Raw genomic sequence first — 20,951 nt, forward strand, 5'->3', positions numbered from 1 at the left:
TTCATAAATAGACCAACAAACTACACGGCAGACTCTCATTCTCAGCTGAGCACATTTCAGACTGTCAGAGATGCAGCGAGAGCGCGCAGATGTGCTGCTGGTCAGAAGAAGAAAATACAAGAAATATTCCAAACAGAGGATGACTTACCTTGGTCTGATCGCTTATGCAATTCAAAACTCACCTGAGAAAAAGTTAATGTTTTGTGAGGTAAGTTCATATTCATTTACAGAAACTCTTGCAATAGGCTTGAATGATTTAATTTGAATCCGCACAATTGATGGTTTGCTTGGCAACATGTGAACTTTTAAGAGGGGTTAGGCCTATAGTACAAAGAGAAATAGCCTATTTTCATCTTGACGACAAATGGTATTTTATTTTTCGTATTTCTTAAAAAAAATCTGCAGTGAGGTAGGCGTAGGCTATAAAATGAAGCAATTATTTGCCAGCAAAGTTTTACTAACTTGTTTTTTTTTCTATTCAGATAATGAACGCGGTGGGGATATTCGTGAATGGGGATAAAAAAGGCATTGAGAATAATATTCGAGTCTGTTTATCATCTAACAGATGTTTTGTAAAGGTAATTATTCTAATTATTATTATTATTATTATTATTATTATTATTATTATTATAAGCCTAATGTTCCCGTTTTTTTACAGGTGCCTACAAATCCGAAGTGCCCGAATGCAAAACGCAATTTTTGGAAAATGGATTTTAAAGAAATCACCCCAAACATACTTCGACGACACTTTGGTGGTTTGCGTGATGTTTCCCCGGCCTTTTATGAAAACATGGCAAAACAAACTGCGAAAAATACGACGAAAAACAGCGCAACCTGTAAACGTCTGGAGACGCAAAAGAAGTTTTCCAGCTCGTTTTCCATCGAGTCACTTTTGAAGCGGGAAAGCAGCGTCACCGTGTGGCCACATTGTGCAAACAGGAATGCCGAAAATGAATCTCTGAGCTCAACAGAAGACCGCACGAGGAAGACATTTGACACTCAAAATGCATACTGTCAAACGTATTCACATTTTTCTTTTCCTGCTCACCATTTTGGCCAAATGAATTATGGATACAGCTCTTGCAGTGGACCTAGTAAAAGAATGTGCTACTTTTCCGAACTGGCTTACAGGCAAAACTGCACTTAATTTACTTATTGTTCGTCTATCATTTTTTCTGAATTACCACACCCTGAAAACTTTTCATTTGCCAAATAAATGTGCGATGTTGGTTATTTTTGAAATATTCATATTTGGTTTAGGAAACCTATAAGCTTTTGGCCAAGATATTAGCCTGTAATTGACAGATTTATGGCAGAGTAACAAAGAATCATTTAGTCAAAAGGTCATAGATATCAATGATTTAAAGAACGTTTGGATTATCCCACACCTTCTTGTGGAACTGAATTTTTCCACAGATCACTGATGTCAATAAAGAAAATGTATTTTTTAAGAGAGGTGATTGGTAAAACTCATTGTAAATGCTTCAATTCACACAAACACGCACACTGTAAGAGATGATTCAAATAAAATTTATTGACCTCCAGCTTCCAGCAGTCAATAGGCATGCAAATACAGGCTTCAGTCAAAATATTTTTTGTAAGTTTCCCCATCCTTTTCTTACAAAATGGCGTGCACTTTAAATAATCAGTTCTGCAGCGTACAAACCACAAAAATACCAGTTTTACATTATCAAATACTGCACATAGAAAACATTTACAAAGCACAAGTATAAAATTACAGCTTCCCCAGACAACTCTTTACCATTCTGTCATTCCCAAACAGCAGCAGACTGTCAGCTCAAACCATTTTCTAAAAGTTTCAGGGACTCCCCTACTTTGATCGAGCTCTCCAAAAAGGTAACTGGTGTGGGTTAAAATATAATGGATATGGCCAAGTAGCTACATTTCTAGTGAACGTTGAAAACCTCACTCTGCAAAGGTGAGCATGTCCAAACAGTGCATTGTGCTGTTCACAATGTCATGAATTATATGAATGGCTGATTTCTGGCAAAAACAAAAGAAATACTAATGGCTTTGCTACGTGGATGATAAAACAGACTATAAATGACTGTCTTTGCATTTGCAAAATAAATAAATAAATTGCCATTTACAGTCTTTTAAGTCTGACCTAAAAGTACAATAAATTCAAGGTTGGAATCATGTGAAATAAATATACATTTTTAATCCAATGTTTTAGTTAAGTGTGATCACAAATAAAAAAGCAACTTAAAGACACTGCATGACGGAGAGAATATACACAAACATGCTGCAGTAAATTACAATGCAGACTATTCAATGTTTACAAATTTGAATGAATTAAAATGATCAAGCAGGCATGCGCTGAATATTTTAATTTAAGCACAAATAAAAGCAATAGTTATCCTATGTTTTATGTCAGTTTTTCCAGCAAAACTAAATCAATTTTAATAGAAAATAAATTGAATGATTGTTCGATACTAATGTCCTTGTGCTCATGCAAGCAATATAATGAATGTATTGTAGCTAAAAATGACAATTCAATCTTAATTTATTCAAATCTCAGACCACCCAAGATGTAGGTGACTTTTTGTTTCTTTAGTAGAACATTAATATAGAGTTTTAGTTGAAACTGTGATAATAGAGGAATGATAAAAAGTGCAAGTCAATGGAATGATGCATTGAGATCTTATGAAGCTAAACTACTAGTCTAAACTATACATTACACAGACTTTAAAATATCATGAGGATCCACAGGTCTTAATTTTGCTATTTTTTTGGCTCTTAAGATATCAATATCCCAGCAGGCACAGAACGTCAACATGTCATCAGATTGACATTGCAATCCAACGTCTTGAGGACGATGCATTTTGTTTGGAAATGAAAATTCAGTTGACGCCACGACCTAACGTTAACTTCCAACTTCCAACCTAAAATCAACCTAACCAAATATCAACGTCATTTGAATTTGTTTGTTAAATGTCAAAAATAATGTTGTCCTTAGATGCTGATCTAATTGAAGTTTAATATTAAACTAATTTCGAGAGGAACTAGCCCACATATGCTAATCATGGTCCTCCAATCAAAGGATCCCAAGTCAGTATATAAATCCTCAGGTCCTCTCTACAACTATCTTAATCTGAAAGAAAGCCCCCCTTCCTCCTCATTCATTCATTCATTTTCTTGTTGGCTTAGTCCATTTATTAATCCAGGGTCGCCACAGCGGAATGAACCGGAATGAACCGCCAACTTATCCAGCAAGTTTTTAAGCAGCGGATGCCCTCTCTGGGAAACATCCACACACACATTCATATACTATGGACAATTTAGCCTACCCAATTCACCTGTAACGCATGTCTTTGGACTGTGGGGGAAACCAGAGAAACCCACGCGGAGGCAGGGAGAACATGCAAACTCCACACAGAAACACCAACTGAGCCTAGGTTCGAACCAGCGACCTTCTTGCTGTGAGGCAACAGCACTACCTACTGCGCCACTGCCTCGCCCCTCCTTCCTCCTCTTCTTCCACCTTTATCCAGAATGGGTGGCATGGGGGCCCAGTGATTAGCACTGTTGCCTCACAGCAAAAATACCCCTAGCTCCTGGTCCTTGCCAGGCCATCTGGTATTTCTGTGCGGAGTTTGCAAGTTCTCCCCGTGTCTGCGTGGGTTTCCTGCGGGCTTCCGATTTTCCTCCCACCGTCCAAATATGCTCTATATTATAGACAAAATAGCCTAAGTCTCTTTTCCTAAATGTTTCACTGTCAGGAAGTTCACCTAGCCTCAGTAGCGGGGGAGTTTTGAGATCAACCTGAGCTCAATCTCCCCTTGCCCTGCGAAAGAGAGGGAGTCCTGGGCTCGAGGATCCCCTGAGCTCAGGGCTCTCTCCTGGGACAGCATGCCAAACAAGCTAATAAATCATCAGCTAAGAGTGAACTCTTGAACCTATTAACATCTTATGATGTTGTGTGCCTGCTGGGATGATTCACATGTATTTTATGAACCACAGTCTTTACAACTGGATGGCCTGGGACTGAGAAAAGGAGCACATTTTTAGTTTTTGATGTACTATCCTTTTAAACACATTTAAGAAAAAGATTATTCTCTGTCATTTAGATGACACAAGACAAATAATACAACAAAATAGAAATACATACATTCAAGTTAGAGATACTTTAGTATCACTGATGATATTGAAGCAAAACTCTCCAGCCTTATAATATTCTTACAGGCAATAAAGCCACCGCCTTTCATCCAACAGAGCACTCTCTAAAATATATATATTTTTCTTTTTTACAAAAATAAGCTAAACATTGCCTCAATAATACTTATATTTGTTCATGAACGTGACAAAATCAGTATCAAGGGTTCGTAAAAAGACATGACAATGTTTTAAATGGCCCAGATACAGTAGTAAGGAAGATTACATTCCTATTTGAAATAAAGCAATCTCAACATTTATATACAGTTTAAAGGCAAAATATCATAAAAGCAATGCTCAAAGTCTCACGTTATTCTCAGTTTTACAATCTGCAGTCTGTTTTTGAATGCAAATAAAAAAGTAAGCATGAAGACCAAGGCTGATCACATCCAAGAGCTATGATTGTTGGCCCACACAGAAACTTTCTGTCAGGTCCATTCATAACACAATGATATTGATCTGCCTTCAGTGCGTTAAGATCATTCCCCAGTCAGGCTGGTGTCACCTACTCACACTAAACTATGCACGCCATAAAACTGCCAGGTCTTCATCATGTATTAACTAAAGAGCAGTGATCTCGCATTTAAAAGCATGAATACTTTGATTCAATACCAAGCATTTGAACAAACATGATGCCAGAGACTCCTCGGGTATCTTACATCACACTCAGTTACAACATCACACTCAAAGAGTTCTATTTACAGATCATCAACACCACAGAAGCATTTGATGGCTGTATCTGATCCGATCGTCTTCATTCCATGTTATAATATCAAATCGTATACAAGCCGCTAAAATTTGGAAGCAGAAAATTTAGTTTTTAATATTTTTTTGTTATTGTCAATGTTGCATTTGGTTTAGCTATGAATGCAACAAACTACATCCATTCACCACACCTGAAAAATAAAATGAAATAAAGCAGTAGAGTACAAATATTCATGCTTTTCATTTTCGCAAAAATTGCAAGACTGGTAAGATTTTGTAGCTACGCATAAAGGGACACGTTTAATTCCGAGTACGTAAAATCACATAGAAAAAATATCAATATTTAGTATGTCATAGTGTTTACCAAGGACAAACATTCAGCTGCAAATACAACTTGTTTTCAGTACATGAATACAGTTTCATCTTTAGTTAGAGTCCTTTTTTGTTCCTAATTCAGTGAAAAAGAGAAAGCCGCAATGCAGTCAGACTTGTGCAAATATAAATCAAGCAAGCAATGTACTGTATGTGAGGACTAGCACACTCATTTTATATGTATTTTATATAGGCAAAGCCTTTGAGATCAGAACACATCAACTATAGGCTGTAAAGTAAAATAGTCTATTCTCAATGTTACAATTAAAAAATATATGTTTGAATGCACAACATCTGTAGTTTCAGATGAAAATAAGAAAAGGCTGAAAATATGTGTTGCACATAGTATTCCCAGAATGAAAGCACCCACTGGTCAATCTACTTATCTGATCTAATTACACTGTAAAAAGGGATTATAGTTACTTATATAATAAAGCGAGGAAACCAATTGCCCTAAAAGCAGCAAGTTGACTTTACAATAATACTGTAAGTAAGCCCATTGTAACTTGGAACTGTAAAGTTAAATTGTTATAAATATGCTGATTGTGCTCAATTTTTTGAAGTCAACTAATCCCATTTTATAGTGTCGGACTAGTTGTGGATTATATTGAATTAAAAAGACACACTGGAGTCTGGAAAAGAAGATTTATTTTAGTTACTGTCATTTTCTAGATATGGAAAAGCTGGGGGGAATAAACAAATATAATAAATGTGTATTGGAAAAGTGATTAGTTCAATTGACATAATAATAAAAATTAAGTGAGCTTAACATTTCCAAGTCACAATGGGTTTACTTACATTATTTTTGTAAAGTCAACTTGTTTCTTTTAAGGCAATTGGTTTACTCACTTTAAGTAACTATTCACTTGTTACAGTGATGGTCCAACTTTTGCTGCTTGTTTACATATTTAGTCTGCATTACATTTGACTTGTGTTTAAGGATTTAGAGTGTGTTTATACTTGTAGCTCAGTTCCCTTGACCTATTTAATCCAGGCTAAAAAGAAAATTAATATTTGGTTCTGAGTAACTTAGCATTCACGCTGTTATTTTTTTATGGCAGAATTAACTTACCAAGCATCCAAAACAATGTTCCCAACGAGCAACATCGCAAAACCATCTAACGTTATTTTTTGACTATTGCCATCTAACAATAATCACATACAGAATAGTCAGTAAATAAACAGATTTATGTGTGACTTTATGTGTAGTCATTCATTCTTGCGTATTTGATTATTATTTTGATATATTGTTAAATTTCTATTATATTTTCACTGACAGTCTTATTTTGGCCTTCAATTCAATTAATCTTTTTTCTATAGCGTTTTTAAAAAGTAAATTGCGTCAAAGCAGCTTAACATAAAAATTAAAACTGTCACTTTAAAAAAAAGTTGCTGATTTAAATTTAGTGTAATCACATTGAATCACACTCAGTAAGAGAATAAGCTCCCTGCGGGAACAGACAGAAACCAAGACGGCAGAGTCTTACATTTCTGAGAAGTATTCTCATTATTTTGAACACATGGAAGAAAACAGTATAGTGTCAATGGACATTACTGAACTAATAAGACAAGCATACAAAAGTAGCACTGTATATACGGCATGTCAGGAAGTTCTTAGAAGGTAACATTGTTCTATTTAAAAAATGTAGTAAATTGAAGAAAAAAAAGTATATGAACGTGTAGGTTACACAGTGTGTCATTAAATGCAGAGCTCCTCTATTTAAAAAAAAAGAAAAATACCCTGCAAGTTCTAAAAGAGATCAAGACTCAGGCAGGTATAAGTAAAAGTAACTGAAAAATGACTCAAAAGTAACATGACGAATTACTTTCCATAAAAAGTAACTACGTAATGCAACTAGTTACTTTATTGAGGTGTAACTCAATATTGTAATGCATTACTTTCAAAAATAACTTTCCCCAACACTGATGCCAAGTATGAACACACCCTAACTCACAATAATCTGTTTCTCAAGCTTCAATGATACGTCTCTCTATATATGCAAAAAAAGTGTTTTAGAGTATTGTACATATTCCTAAATGCATTGAAATGTGTGTGTAAAGTGCATGTATGTAACAACTATTCAAAAACAGAAAGAAACTTATACAAGTAAAATGTTGAAAGTATGAAATGAGGCACACTTTCTTAAACACTGAGGAAATACTTTGTGCTATACATCTTGATCTGGGTTGCGATGACATTTGCAGATGGAAAAGACAGCTGTAGAGACAGCATATGCAAAACACGACAACAAAAATGCTTTAAACATTGATGCGAAAATGATAAATCAGATGAAATCATTTACTGATGGTCTCATAATCTGCTTTGAAAAGCAGAGCTGAAAGATCAGCCATGGAATCAAGCATTATTCAAAGTTTGTGCGCTTCTTTTCAAAGTTTAAATAGGTTGAATTATATAAACATCTTGGCAAATGATCAGTAGTGGTATCTCAATCTGTACTCATATGCAGTACGTGTTGCAGTTATTCTGTGGCTGACAAATCTGATATGATTTGACAAAATGAACTGTGATATATAGATATCGTCTTCCACTGGAATATTCAGAAGATCTAGATGCGAGTATAAATTCTTAGTTTCATTTTACCTACAGTGCTGCTTTCATTCCACATGTCTTCGTGACCCCAAATATCGACTAAAGAAGCCTATTAGAAGCACTCAGCTTCAGAGACAAAGCTAAAGAAGACTGCTGATTGGACAGGAAAAGTCACAATGGCAAAGTTTAAAGACAAAAACAAAGTGTTCAGGAGTTTGCAGAATACCTTTAGTTCTCCAGATCCCATTGAGAAAGCTACGCCATCACCAGTCCTCTTTTTTTGTGTGTGTGTGTCATGTGTGTGGTTTTTGTCCAGGTTGACCTCCTGAGTGTAGCAGGAAACGGGAAAGGCCTTTAACAGTTTGGATCCAAATGCTGGTAGAAAGAAACCCAAAACTACTTGAGGCGGATAAGTCTAATGTGAATCCAACTTGCCAGAAATCTTTGCTACTTTGCAACAAGAACAGTTTTCTTGCGTGCCAACGAACGGCGTTCGGCGTATCCCACATTGCAGCTATGTATGAGGGTTGCTGGTTTAACAGGACAGTTGGTTCTCCTTTCGGAGGTTTCCATACGTCTGCAGCTCGGTGCAGATTGCGTTTGTTCAGACAAAAAGTGAGATTAAAACATTAGCAAAATAAATAACCTACCATCTATAAGTCTACGTAATTGGAAAGGCAAGCTTAAAATAGCACTTTACATATTTTGCTCAACAAGGGTTGCGAGTTAACGTGCAGAATGCAGTCGATAAATACATGAACACAAATATCGATCTATATATTTATTTATTCAGCTCTCCAAAAGAAGAATTAAAGAATACGCTACTTTATGCGATAGGAATCGTGTGCATTTCTAATAAATAACCTGACATGTGGAGTAAAGCCCTGCCCTTTAAAAGTTGAATTGTGTATGTAGTCTACATGTGCGGTCACATTTACTGTTGCTCTGCGAAATTCCCTAGGCAAATCCCAATTCCGATGGGAATCTATGCGTTCACTCCAGTATTTTCACAACAAAAATTGCTTCGTTTGATTTCTGTGAGAGCTGTGCTTCCTATATCGCTACACTATTGGCATTGGAAATTGGACGCCCTTGAAATTTCGCCTACATTTTGCTAATGTGACCACCTTCATTTTTTTTAAACACAACTGTTTTTTGCATCTCATCTAAGTCATTGACTCTGCTACATTTCCATACTCTATAATATAACACTACAGATAATAACAATTGCTTTGGTTTTTAAAAAATAAAACTTTGATCGGGTTTGGCATAGAGAAATGATTGACCCCCTCGAGGGGTCTGGATCTGCTAGTCAAACGTGTTCAGCTTCTAGTGTGACATGATGCCAACACAAATGCTACATCGTCAGTAATGTATCTGAGCAGATTTATTAAATGCCCCATTTATTGACTGGCGGACAATGGATCGGTATGCAACTAGCCCTAACTAATTCAGGACGTCCCAACAACCGCATGTTGCTGGTTACAGCCATATCCATCTATGCTTGTGTGTATTAATTGATTCATAATCTGATTTTGTATCCAACTCTTAAAATCTGTATCCGTAAATTGGAGCATTTCGGCTCCGGGGCGAGTTGGCTGCATCTATCAGAGTGTGTATTCATGCTTTTGGGGTTGGTGGCGGGGTATATTGAACAAAGATACACACGTATAGATAGACGACACAGGCGTATCTTGATGGTATGTGTCTAGGTGCATGAAGGGCTGGTGGCACTCTCGAGGGAGGACTGGGACAGGCGGCGGGTCAGGGGGCCGATGCTGGGGTCTGCCAGAGAGGAGGTGGGGAAAAGCTTGTACCAACCCCCCACCATCGATGACAGATCCAGATCATCCAGGAGGATCTGAGCCATTCCCATGAAACACTTGCTGTCCATGCGGCCGTAATCACCCCACACGATCACCTGGGAAAGTTATACATGAAAGATCATTTTTAGCAAATTAATTGAGTGAGGATGTCAAAAGTGAAATCAAACATAACAATGAATCATTCAATTAATGTGTACATATTACAAAAGATTTACACTCACTGGCCACTTTATTGGGTACACCTGTCCAACTGCTTGTTAACGCAAATTTCTAATTAGCCAATCACATGGCAGCCACTCAGTGCATGTAGGCATGTAGACAGGGTCAAGACAATCTGCTGCAGTTCAAACCGAGCATCAGAATCGTGACGAAAGGTGACTCAAGTTACTTTGAACGTGGCATGCTTGCTGGTAACAGACAGGCTGCTCTGAGTATTTCAGAAGCTGCTGATTTATTGGGATTTTCACGCACAACCATCTCTAGGGTTTAAAGAGGTCTGAAAAAGAGAAAATATCCATTAAGTGGCAGTTCTGTGGGCGCAAATGCCTTTTTGATGCCAGAGGTCAGAGGAGAATGGCCAGATTGGTTCCAGCTGATAGAAAGGCAACAGTAAAGTAAATATCCACTCGTTACAACTGAGGCACGCAGAAGAGCATCTCTAAACACGTCCGAACTTGAGGAGGATGAGCTACAGCAGCAGAAGGTCACACCTGGTGCCACTCCTAGAAGCTAAGAACAGGAAACTGAGGCTATAGTTTGCACAGGCCCACCAAAACTGGACAAAAGAAGATTGGAAAAAGGTTGCCTGGTCAGATGAGTCTCCATTTCTGCTGCAGCATTCGGATGGTAGGGTCAGAATTTGGCATCAACAACATGAAAGCATGGATCCATCATGCCTTGTATCAACAGTTCAGGCTGCTGGTAGTGGTGTAATGATGTGGGGGATATATTCTTGGCCCACTTTGGCCCATTAATAGCATTTGAGCATCGTGTCAACACCACAGCCTACCCGAGTACTGTTGCTGACCATGTCCATTCATTTATGACCACAGTGAGTGTATCCATCCTCTAATGGCTACTTCCAGCAGCATAACAGGCCATGTCATCCCAGACTGTACTCAAATGGCCTCCACAGTCACCAGATCTCAATCCAATAGCGCACCTTTGGGATGTGGTGGAGATTCGCATCATGAATGTGCAACCAACAAATATGTAATATTTGGAACATTTCCTGTACCTTGTTGAATCTATGCTACAAAGGATTAAGGCAGTTCTGAAGGCAAAGGGGGTCCAACCCAGTACTAGTAAGGTGTACCTAACAAAGTGGCCGGTGAGTGTATATTATTATTTTAAACGTATTTAGATTAGAAAACCATATTTTTATTAAAGATTCCTGCTTCTTGAACATCAAATTGGCATATTAAAATAATTTCTGAAAGATCCTGTGACACTGAAGGAATAAACCAAGAGGAATAAAATTGAAATTATTTTAAACTGAACAAATTGAATTGTTAAAATTGTAATAAAATAAAATAAAGAACTTTTAAATAGATTGCTGGTATTTTTGTTCTTTAGACCAATAAATAAAGCATTGGTGAGCATAAAAATGTTTTCTAGAATAGTAAATCTTAATAAAACAAATATTAATTTTCCAGGCCCCAAACCTTTAAACAGTAATGCATGTCTTTAAAATAAATGTAAAATAAATGACTTTTATAAAAATATAAAAAATGTATGATGACACAAGCAATTGCATAATTATTTCAACAGTTCACACTTAGCTGATGATTGATAATAACACTTGTTTGGCATGCTGTCCCGGGAGAGAGCCCTGAGCTCAGAAGTTTCTCGAGCCCTGGGCTCTCTCAAGTTAGCAGGGCGAGAGGGGAGTTTGAGCACAGGTAGATCTTGATGAACTCCCTCGACTTAATTTTAACAGATCAGGGGATTATTAAAGAAAGATGTATGACTTACTAAGAGTTTGATATAATGTCAACTCAGAATGTTCAATTTACTTAGGTCATGTGTTTTTAGACTGTGGGAGGAAACTGGGGAACCCGGGGGAAACCCACGCGAGCATGGGGAGAACAAGCAAACTGCACAGAAATGCCAATTGGTTCAGTAGAGACTTTAATCATATAACCAATAATAACTGGTTATTTATAGTGAGTTAGGAATCATCTGATATCTTAGCTAATGCAGAACCAGCTGTGGTCAATCATAAGCATGTGATCCTCTCGAAATTAGTTTATAAATTAACTTCACTTATTATTTTGGAAAACATTAATTTATTTATTTATTACAGTAAGTTATTTACTAGAGCATAAATAAGCAATAAATATTCCTTACAAAAAAGAAAAAGGAAAATATAAAAAACTACAGTGCAAAAGCTGTACAAAATTTTTTACTGGGTTTAAAATTGTGAAAATAGAACACTTTTCACAGTTTAAAATCTTCACAGTCAAAGACAGAAGCATCAACAAACTTACATTTTTCCATCAAAAAAAGTAAGACTGGTGAAAATTTTTAAAATGTTAATTGCACTTTTTTTAAATTGAATATTTAGATTTTAATACAAAAAAGTTATTTTTTTCTTAATTTACAAGCAAAAAAATTTCTAAACTCACTGGGCTGAAGAGAAGAAATGATCTAGAGTAAATTTCCTATTCCTAATTTCTATTACATCATCATCACAGACCAATTTTGCCAGATTTAAATGATAAATGACACCACACCAGATTGATTTTGCCTCAAATGGCCTCAAATACGCTTTTTGTGAGCAATGTGTTTGTGAAGGATCTCAGAGTGCTTTATATAATTTGTGATACCTGTAGCACTTTCCCCTGCGGGCTCTCATCAAACATCAGGGACTGCTGGAAGGTTGGATCCAGGGTTTTCTTCACCACTTTGGTTTTCTTCTTAGCAAGACACATCCCGTTCTCCAGGACATAAACCTTTATATATGTTGCTGACAGAGAAGAAAACATCCAGTGTATAATGGCCTGGCCGAACAGGTAAAGTGGATAAATTGCGTTAACAATGATGTTTAATAATGGTTTACCTGGAATGTTCTTGGAGCCTGGTTTAGGGGTCAGACTTCGGGCCTGTGTAATCTCGACCTCTAACTGACCTCCTCTGTCCACCACACCGATGTACACATCACCTGAGAAAACCAGACAGCTTATGAATATCTAGACTTCAGGGCAGATATTGTGCATTGGGAGATGTCAACAGCAGGTGGAGACAAAGAACAAGATATAACCTCCATTTCTGAGTCTTTCTGGCTTCATTTTGTCATTAAAAAGGGGGATAGAATAGATACATTTAAATGCTGGGGTCCCACAAATAATCACAATTCCCAAATTACAATACGTGCAAAATTAAATATTCTGACTTGACAAATGAGCACATCTAAACAAATTTGAAGTCTGTGGCTTTCAGTCAGCGTAGAGTATATAGAAATCTGATATTTGCCAATTTATGCAAATTACATATAAGACATTCAGGTTTATATTTAGATTTTACATGTATAAAATTTGTCAAAAATTGCTGTTTATATTTTTTCCAACCATTGGAATAATAAATATGTACATATGTTCATATATATATATTAGCTGAAATGTTAGATATGTTAATAAATGGCCAAATTTCTAATAATTTTTAATTTCTAATAATAGAAAAAAGCAGGAAATGAGACAAAGATTTCTATGTTGTGACTGATAATCAGGGTTATTTCATGTAATATTAATTTAAGTTAAAACATTGCTATTGTTTAGCCAAAAATTAAAGCCGAAATTAAACAACCGCTGAAAACATGGCACCTTTTTTTTAAATTCTTTCTAATTCAAATTTTTCAATTCCAAACTTTTCTTTACAGAAACTGTTTACAGATTAAAACAAAACAATTGTTTTACCCAAACACAAAACTATAAATTATAAGTCTTGAGAAACAGTTTCACATTTCTCCTTTTTAATTGGACTGTATGGTTTTATACTGCAGTAGTGTGTATATTTCTTTTCTTTTTCAAATATTTCCCAAAAGATGTTTAACAGAGCAAGGAATTTGTCACATTTTTTCCTATAACATTTGTTCTTCTGGAGAAAGTCTTATTTGTTTTATTTTGGCTAGAATAAAAACCGTTACATTAAAAAAAAAAACATTTTAATGTTAATATCAGCCCCCTTAAGCAATAATTGTTTTCAATTGTCTACAGATGAAACCATTGTTATACAATGATTTGCCTAGGGGCGAGGCAGTGGCGCAGTAGGTAGTTCTGTCGCCTCACAGCAAGAAGGTCGCTGGGTTGCTGGTTCAAACCTCGGCTCAGTTGGCGTTTCTGTGTGGAGTTTGCATGTTCTCCCTGCCTTCGTGTGGGTTTTCTTCGGGTGCTCCGGTTTCCCCCACAGTCCAAAGACATGTGGTACAGGTGAATTGGGTAGGCTAAATTGTCCGTAGTGTGTGTGTGAATGTGTGTGGATGTTTCCCAGAGATGGGTTGCGGCTGAAAGGGCATCCGCTGCGTAAAACATATGCTGGATAAGTTGGCAGTTCATTCTGCTGTGGCAACCCCGGATTAATAAAGGGACTAAGCCGACAAGAAAATGAATGAATGAATGATTTGCCTAATTACCCTAACATACCTAATTAAGCTTTTAAATTGCTCTTAAAAGTAAATACTAGTATCTTTAAAAATATCTGGCAAAGATAAAATAAATCAGTTATTAGAAAATATTTATTTAAGGTATTATGCTTAAAAAAGGGTTGAAAAAATCTTTCTGTTAAACAGAATTAAACAGGGGGGCAAATCATTTATCAGGGCTAATAATTTTGACTTCAACTGTATATATACACATGTCTCTTACCCATTGATGGTGTGGCTAATGTCTGACGCCCCACTATCTGAGCAGGACCAAGGCCATCCAGAAAATCACTGAACTGGCTCTCAGGGCCCAGGCGAGTGGTGGGGAAGATGAACCTAAAGCAGACCCATTGAGATGTGTGAAATAAGCCATTTTTCAAACACAATAAAGTTTTATAAAAGTTTTATAAGGGGAAAGTTTAAACTCTGTTGTGTGGCTATACTAAATATAACCAGCTTCTAATGGTAAAAATGTATAAATTTTAGTTTTTATAATCACACTTGATAAAAAACAGTTTGCAGAAACACTTTGATTGACATCTTCCCTTTGTGTGTGTCATCAGAGGGAGAAAGACCCACCCATTGGTGACACTCTCTTAGCATTGGATGTGTCTTATTTTTAAATCTGCCACTTTGCTGCCACAGTAGCTCCGCCCTTTTTTGAAAGGTGAGCTGTGTGCAAAATCTCATTTGAATTTAAAGCAACAGTCACCAAAATGGCAAAATGAGTATCAAAGCGTAAAAGGGGCAGTTTCAAAGAGTTCTAAACCACTATTTGTGGGGTATTTTGAGATAAAACTTCACAAACACAGTCTAGGGACATCAGAGACATCTGATGAATTTGACATTTTGCTCAAAGGGGCATAATACTGTAGGTCCCCTTTAATACAAAGCAAGTATGTTTGCAAATGATGTAATAGTTTTGTGAGACCTACTTCATCATTCCATCCAGCTATATTTTTAAAAAGCACAATGGAAATGCCAAGATGCGCATAACTGTTGAAAATGCACACACACAACAAACATACACACACAACTGATATTTCAGTTTTGTGCATGAATTTCATTCGCATCTTTGGATGGAAACAGCTACACATCTCACATTACAAACATATCAGTGAATTGCATGAAGCTTTTCAAGATACGATCATAATTAGGGGTATAATTAATAGTTAATTTGATAATGAATTTGTCTGTTGATGATTGTATTTTATTATCGCACTCACGTTCCGTCAGAGCTGTTGCTGTTGGTGCTTCCGTCTGTTGAATCCTTACTGCCCTGCCGTGTGACGCGGTTCCTCATCTCCACTGCAATACCCGTCTCTGTGCTCCGCCGGATGGTACTGCGCAGCTTCTTGGTTCCGCCATCTACACAAAAACATACATATGTAGCATCGGTCACTATCTACAAAAAAGACACACAATAATGCGTTTTCAAAATATACACAGTGCTCTTCATTAATAATGGCAAATTGGGTAATATCCAGTAAACCCAGCTGGGGAATTGCACATGTAGTAGTATCTTGAGGTCAGAATTTTTCAAAACTACAATCTAATGTCACCAACATCTAAACAAAATGATTGAGATGGTTTTTTGATCAAAAAGAAAGCATCTACGTCATCCAAAACTCGTGTCTTTATTTGTTGTTATTATTTTTTACTTGTTAATATATTACTTATTTAATAAGTAATAATTGTTAATATATTTACTTTTTAAATTGTATTAATTTACATTTATTTTATTTTTATTTTCTATAATTCTTCTATGTGGTTTGCAGTTTTTTTTTTAAACTCTGTTACCAACATGTTTAATGGGAAACCTGAGTGTAATCTTGCTATTCTAAGAAATACACTGTCTCACATGTATGCAAATAATGGTGTAAAAAATGTGTAAATAATGGTGAAAATGTTAGCAAGGGTACATTTTTATTAGATATTAAGGCTGGTGTATCTGGTTTGCATGTTGATTATGGGACACAAATATCACAGATTTATGTCAAGACCTTTCTGAAAAAAAAAAGTCACAGGACAAAGTCATATTGATGTGTAATGGAAAGTGGCACTGACATAAACTCCCCGAATTTAATGCCATGTAAAAGCAGACTGGATGACCTGCTCAAGTGTTTATGAAAAAGAACACCAAGCTTATAAAGTCTGGTCATATTTCACACCGGCAGTCATTTACTTGGGTACTAATGTAAACTCATCTGTACCCCTGCTCCACATGACTTCCAGCTGTTTACAGCTGCTGCATTCAGCTGACATACTTTCCTGCCAAACAATCAATCCAGACATAGCAGAAGAGCCTGATGATTACTATTTGTAAAAAAAAAAAAAAAAAAAAAAAAAAATATATATATATATATATATATATATATATATATATATATATATATATATATATATGGAAATCAGAAGAGATAAACAACATGAAAATAGTGTAGATTTACAATTACATTTTGTTACAGGGCCCACTGAAAACACAGCAGGTGATAATAGACAATGCTAAATTTAACCTTCAAACTAAAATCTGTCATCTTTCATTTGCTACCACGTCTTCAGGGAGTTACAAAGTGCTACATTCATTATCAAGAACACACTGGATTCATCTACATGCCGGTGAACTTTAAAAACAACTAAAAAGCAAAGTATCGACCAGCTGATGCAAAAAAATAAATAAATAAAAACAATGTATGAAAAAAATGAAGCACTTGCGTAAATATCAAGCAGCAATGAACACTTCATTTTAGGTAGTCAATAATGTGTTATTTGTTAGTTTTGTATGAATTGAGATAATTTTATTGCTGTATTATTATTATTATCCCTCTACCTCATGGTGTTGCCATATGGTAACATGATATTTATGTTCATTTCCCTGCTACTGTGTCTTTAAAACCAACATTCTAATTTTTTTGTTGGAAAGAAAAGACCTAGTTTAGCCAATGATGTGCTTAGGTTAAGTCACATGACATGCAGTGATCAACTCATGTCAGATCAACAAAAAAAATCCCAGTGAGTTATGATGCCATATGCACAACCCCAAAAAAAGTTCTTAGCAATTTATTTTTTTGTAAATCTTGGAATAGTGGAATCTAAAATATTGCAATGGGTTAGCTAGCTAGCAAGGTCAGCTGTGATCCTTTAAGTTGTAACAACAACAACATAAATGCATTTGCATTGAGGATCTAGTTTTAATGACAATACTTTTGATTAATTACTTTTGAAAGTAAGGATGTGATGGGGTTCAGTGACCATGAGAATGATGCAGATTGGACATTTGATAAGAGCAGTGATGCAGACAGTTCTGGTAAGTTAGCTCAGAGGCCGTTAAGACAGGCATAGTATATAGTATAATATATAAACATTGTTAGCTAGTAACTACATTATTCTGATGCATCTGGATATACTAGACTTGTTATTTATTTGTTATAATATTTACTGGAGATAATATTTATATTGACTATGTTGTATATATGATGATAATACAATATTATGTTTGTTTTCAATAATATTCAGCAGCAAAAAAGAAGGTTATAAATGAAAGCTGTTGGAATATCAGTTGTTGGAAAGTATGTATAAGGCGTCATTCATAAGTTCTGTGTTAAAGCTTGTAATACTGCAACACCAATTAAATCATTTCAAACAACAACATTTTTAATTATAAGGACAGTTCTAATTTTGACATGTTTAAGTTACAGTTATTATTATTGTTATTATTATTAGTTGTAGTATTAGCAGTAGTAGTACACACTGATGTTATGCTTGTAAATATTAATTTAAAAGAACCTCTGTATATATATATATATATATATATATATATATATATATATATATATATATATATATATATATATATATATATATATATAAATAATAAATGTACAATGCAATTCAATTGACAATAGCATAGCAATGCTTGTCAACTGACACCAAACTGTCCCATTTGAAATACACACATTTATACCTGTTTATTATTTAGAAACAAAACATATGCATTTATACCCTATGCGTGCAGTGAAAAGCACAATTTTACTGTTTTCCTTTATCCCTCTTGTACCATAAGTCAAAGGTCTAGCTCTGGGGTGTTTTCTGTTGACTGTGCTTTTAATTCTTTCAGATGTCCATGAGTTTGTGAAATGATGGCAGGTGCATCACAAACCTGGAAGACGCACAAGATGAGTGAACCAGCAATCTGTTAAAGCCAGGCGGTGACGGCCAAACTGCTGACCTCAACGTATACAGAGACAGACTGAGCTCAGCTGATGATAAGAAAGAGATAAAGAGGAAAACATGGTGCTCCATTCAGTGCCAATAGACACATCTCAAAGGTAATTTAAGGTGTAGAGCAAGAGATCAATATCAAATTCATAATAACCTCCTGGATCAAATAGGAGCTAATAAGACCATGAGCCAAATTCTCTAACTTTTGCTGGTTTTCCCAGTATTTAAAGAGACAGTTCACCTAAAACTCTGTCATCATGGAGTATATGGGAAATGTGCTTGACAAAGATTCATTTGATAGTCAAATGTTTCAGATGTGCTTGTAAAAATTGGGTATGTGAATTAATATTTAAATTACCAAATTAAGTGTAAATATAACAAAACAAGAGCATATAAACATATGATAACTAAAATAGGAACATAAATACTGTTATAAAGTTTGGGGTCAGTGATGAAAAGTCAAAAAGGTTTTTTTTTTAAATAAATTCATTAAGTCATTATCAATTATTTTTATGAGTTTGCTATATTGCTTTGACTTGAAAATATTACATAAAATCAATAGAAGTATACTAAATTTCAAGGGATCACACTTAATAATTGACAATAGGTTTAGGCATATTTGGTGCGCTGTCCGGGGAGAAAACACTAATTTGTGTTCCCCTTCAAACGGGGAACTCCAATGCTATGTGGAAACTTCCACTATGGGGATTTTGTCAGAATCCAATCATCTGAAAGAGTGTAAAAACAGGCTAATGAAATGAAATGGTGTCAGCGTGCACAGCTGGTGTCAATGACAATTAGTCATGCTATAAAGACGGGCTAGTGCAATGCTCAACATCCTTTTAAGCTTCACGAAGCTTCTGAGAGAGTCTTTGAGGGTATCTCCCACCTATGTCTACAGAGAGCGATCGAGAAGTAGCTTCTCCCGGTCCAGAGTGCGTATACACAGTGGCAGACGGTCGAGCTGTGTTTTTCTCTCTTGTCTTGCGTCCTTTGGGTCCAGTCCTCCAAGAGCGGTTTGTATATAGGAAAAAAGCTTTCCTAAAAGAGCAACACGGTTGTGCAGCACGTCTTTTTCAAGAAGTCGCTCTGACAGTGTGTTTTTGGATGCGGTGGTTTCATGTCCCCGGATAATGGGCACGAGCACAGCGTTTCATGTCTGGGGGTCCAGCATGTTAATGCGGTGCTCGCGGGCAGTGCATGACGTCACTGTGATGTCATGTCTGTTGCGCAGTTAAGATCGCGGCTCGCTCTTGCAAAAGAGCGATCCACCCCAGTTGTCCCCCGCACTGCGGTTGGAAACTCGGACAGATCTGGTTACAGTGGGAGTAAATCCGTTGCCTTTGGGCTGCAGACATCTCGCTCCTTCATGTGCTCCATCTAAGCCCCAGGTAAAGAGAAGCGATCCGTCCTTGGATCCATCGCTGCATCGGAGAATGGGCTGTCATTGACTGATGAGGATTCAAACCCGCTCCATCCCTCCGGGATGATGAGCGTGGCGTCGAATCTAGAAGCAGACTTCGTGGCGGTGCTTCCTCAGGCTGCTTCGGCCGTGGATCTGGAAATGATTTATCCCCCAGCCCCGCGGCCGGAACGACTAGAGCGGTGTTATGTGGAGGATGAAGGCAAGACCTTCTAAGCCTCCCCGTCCCCTTCGTCCTGAATGCGCACAGTAGGCTCACACAGTGTGCTGCATGTGCCTCCGTCCTCACTATGCAGGCTATGGCCACCTACCAGCGCTACGAAGCGCAGGCGCTGGCCCAGCTGCGCGAGGATGGTTCTGACCCAGGACTAAGCATGAGCTCCGCACAGAAAAAAAACAACGTCTGTGAATTCGTCTAGGAATTCACGCCGGTGAAGGAGCAGTCGGAGGCGATGGGTGATATAATTTATTGGCTTATGACATCCTGATGCGTGTACTCACCCTCTCTGGGCTAGTCCAAAGGTTGTCATCAGATCTCCCCTTTTTTTTGGTAGCAGGTGGCCTCTGCAGCGTACGGGTCGTATTTAAAACCATATTTTACTGGGCTATTTGCGACTCCCCAAGAAATAGAGCTAAACATGAACAGGTAGGTAAGGGCCAGGGGACATGTTCGAAGGCTGCGTCTCGGGGCGATGCAGGTACACTTGCTCTACTGCGTGGCACACTCTTCACCAGGGACGTAGGTAAAGATTTTTCGTTGTGGAGTTTTCTATAGATTTCCCCATAGTGGAAGTTTCCACATAGCATTGGAGTTCCCCATCCGAAGGGGAATGCTACAGTAAATAAAGTAACCCTTGTTCCCCGAGGGAGGGGGGGGTGCTATGTTCCTTCGCCACAACGATTGTCCCTTAGCTGTTGAGCGTGAATGTCTCTTCAGCCAGAAATGGATGTTGTGCATTGCACTAGTCACGTCTTTATAGCATGACTAATTTTCATTGACACCAGGTGTGCATGCTGACGCCACCAACTTATTGGCAT

At 36.9% G+C, this 20,951-nt stretch overlaps 1 protein-coding gene and 1 long non-coding RNA gene across 3 annotated transcripts in view; one reads left to right on the plus strand and one right to left on the minus strand.

Annotated features, from left to right (window-relative positions):
• The first annotated feature begins 28 nt into the window (after nt 1-28).
• LOC141379105 (uncharacterized) lies at nt 29-1,544 on the plus strand. Its single transcript, XR_012395091.1, has 3 exons — nt 29-208; nt 483-578; nt 659-1,544. It is a non-coding gene; the product is annotated as an uncharacterized lncRNA (long non-coding RNA).
• rims3 (regulating synaptic membrane exocytosis 3) overlaps nt 1,515-20,951 on the minus strand; it is a 146,643-nt gene continuing 127,206 nt past the window's right edge. The window contains exons 3-7 of one of the 2 annotated variants that reach the window (XM_005170052.6): nt 15,496-15,637; nt 14,493-14,605; nt 12,692-12,793; nt 12,459-12,598; nt 1,515-9,725 (exon numbers count right to left, since the gene is read on the minus strand). In XM_005170052.6, the coding sequence (XP_005170109.1) occupies nt 9,513-9,725; nt 12,459-12,598; nt 12,692-12,793; nt 14,493-14,605; nt 15,496-15,637 (710 nt within the window). In that variant the 3' untranslated portion in view covers nt 1,515-9,512. The remainder of the gene's footprint in view (nt 9,726-12,458; nt 12,599-12,691; nt 12,794-14,492; nt 14,606-15,495; nt 15,638-20,951) is intronic. The other variant, NM_001100009.2, reaches the window with a different exon arrangement.

Source organism: Danio rerio, chromosome 19, assembly GCF_049306965.1.
Source record: "Danio rerio strain Tuebingen ecotype United States chromosome 19, GRCz12tu, whole genome shotgun sequence".
Lineage (NCBI taxonomy): Eukaryota > Metazoa > Chordata > Actinopteri > Cypriniformes > Danionidae > Danio > Danio rerio.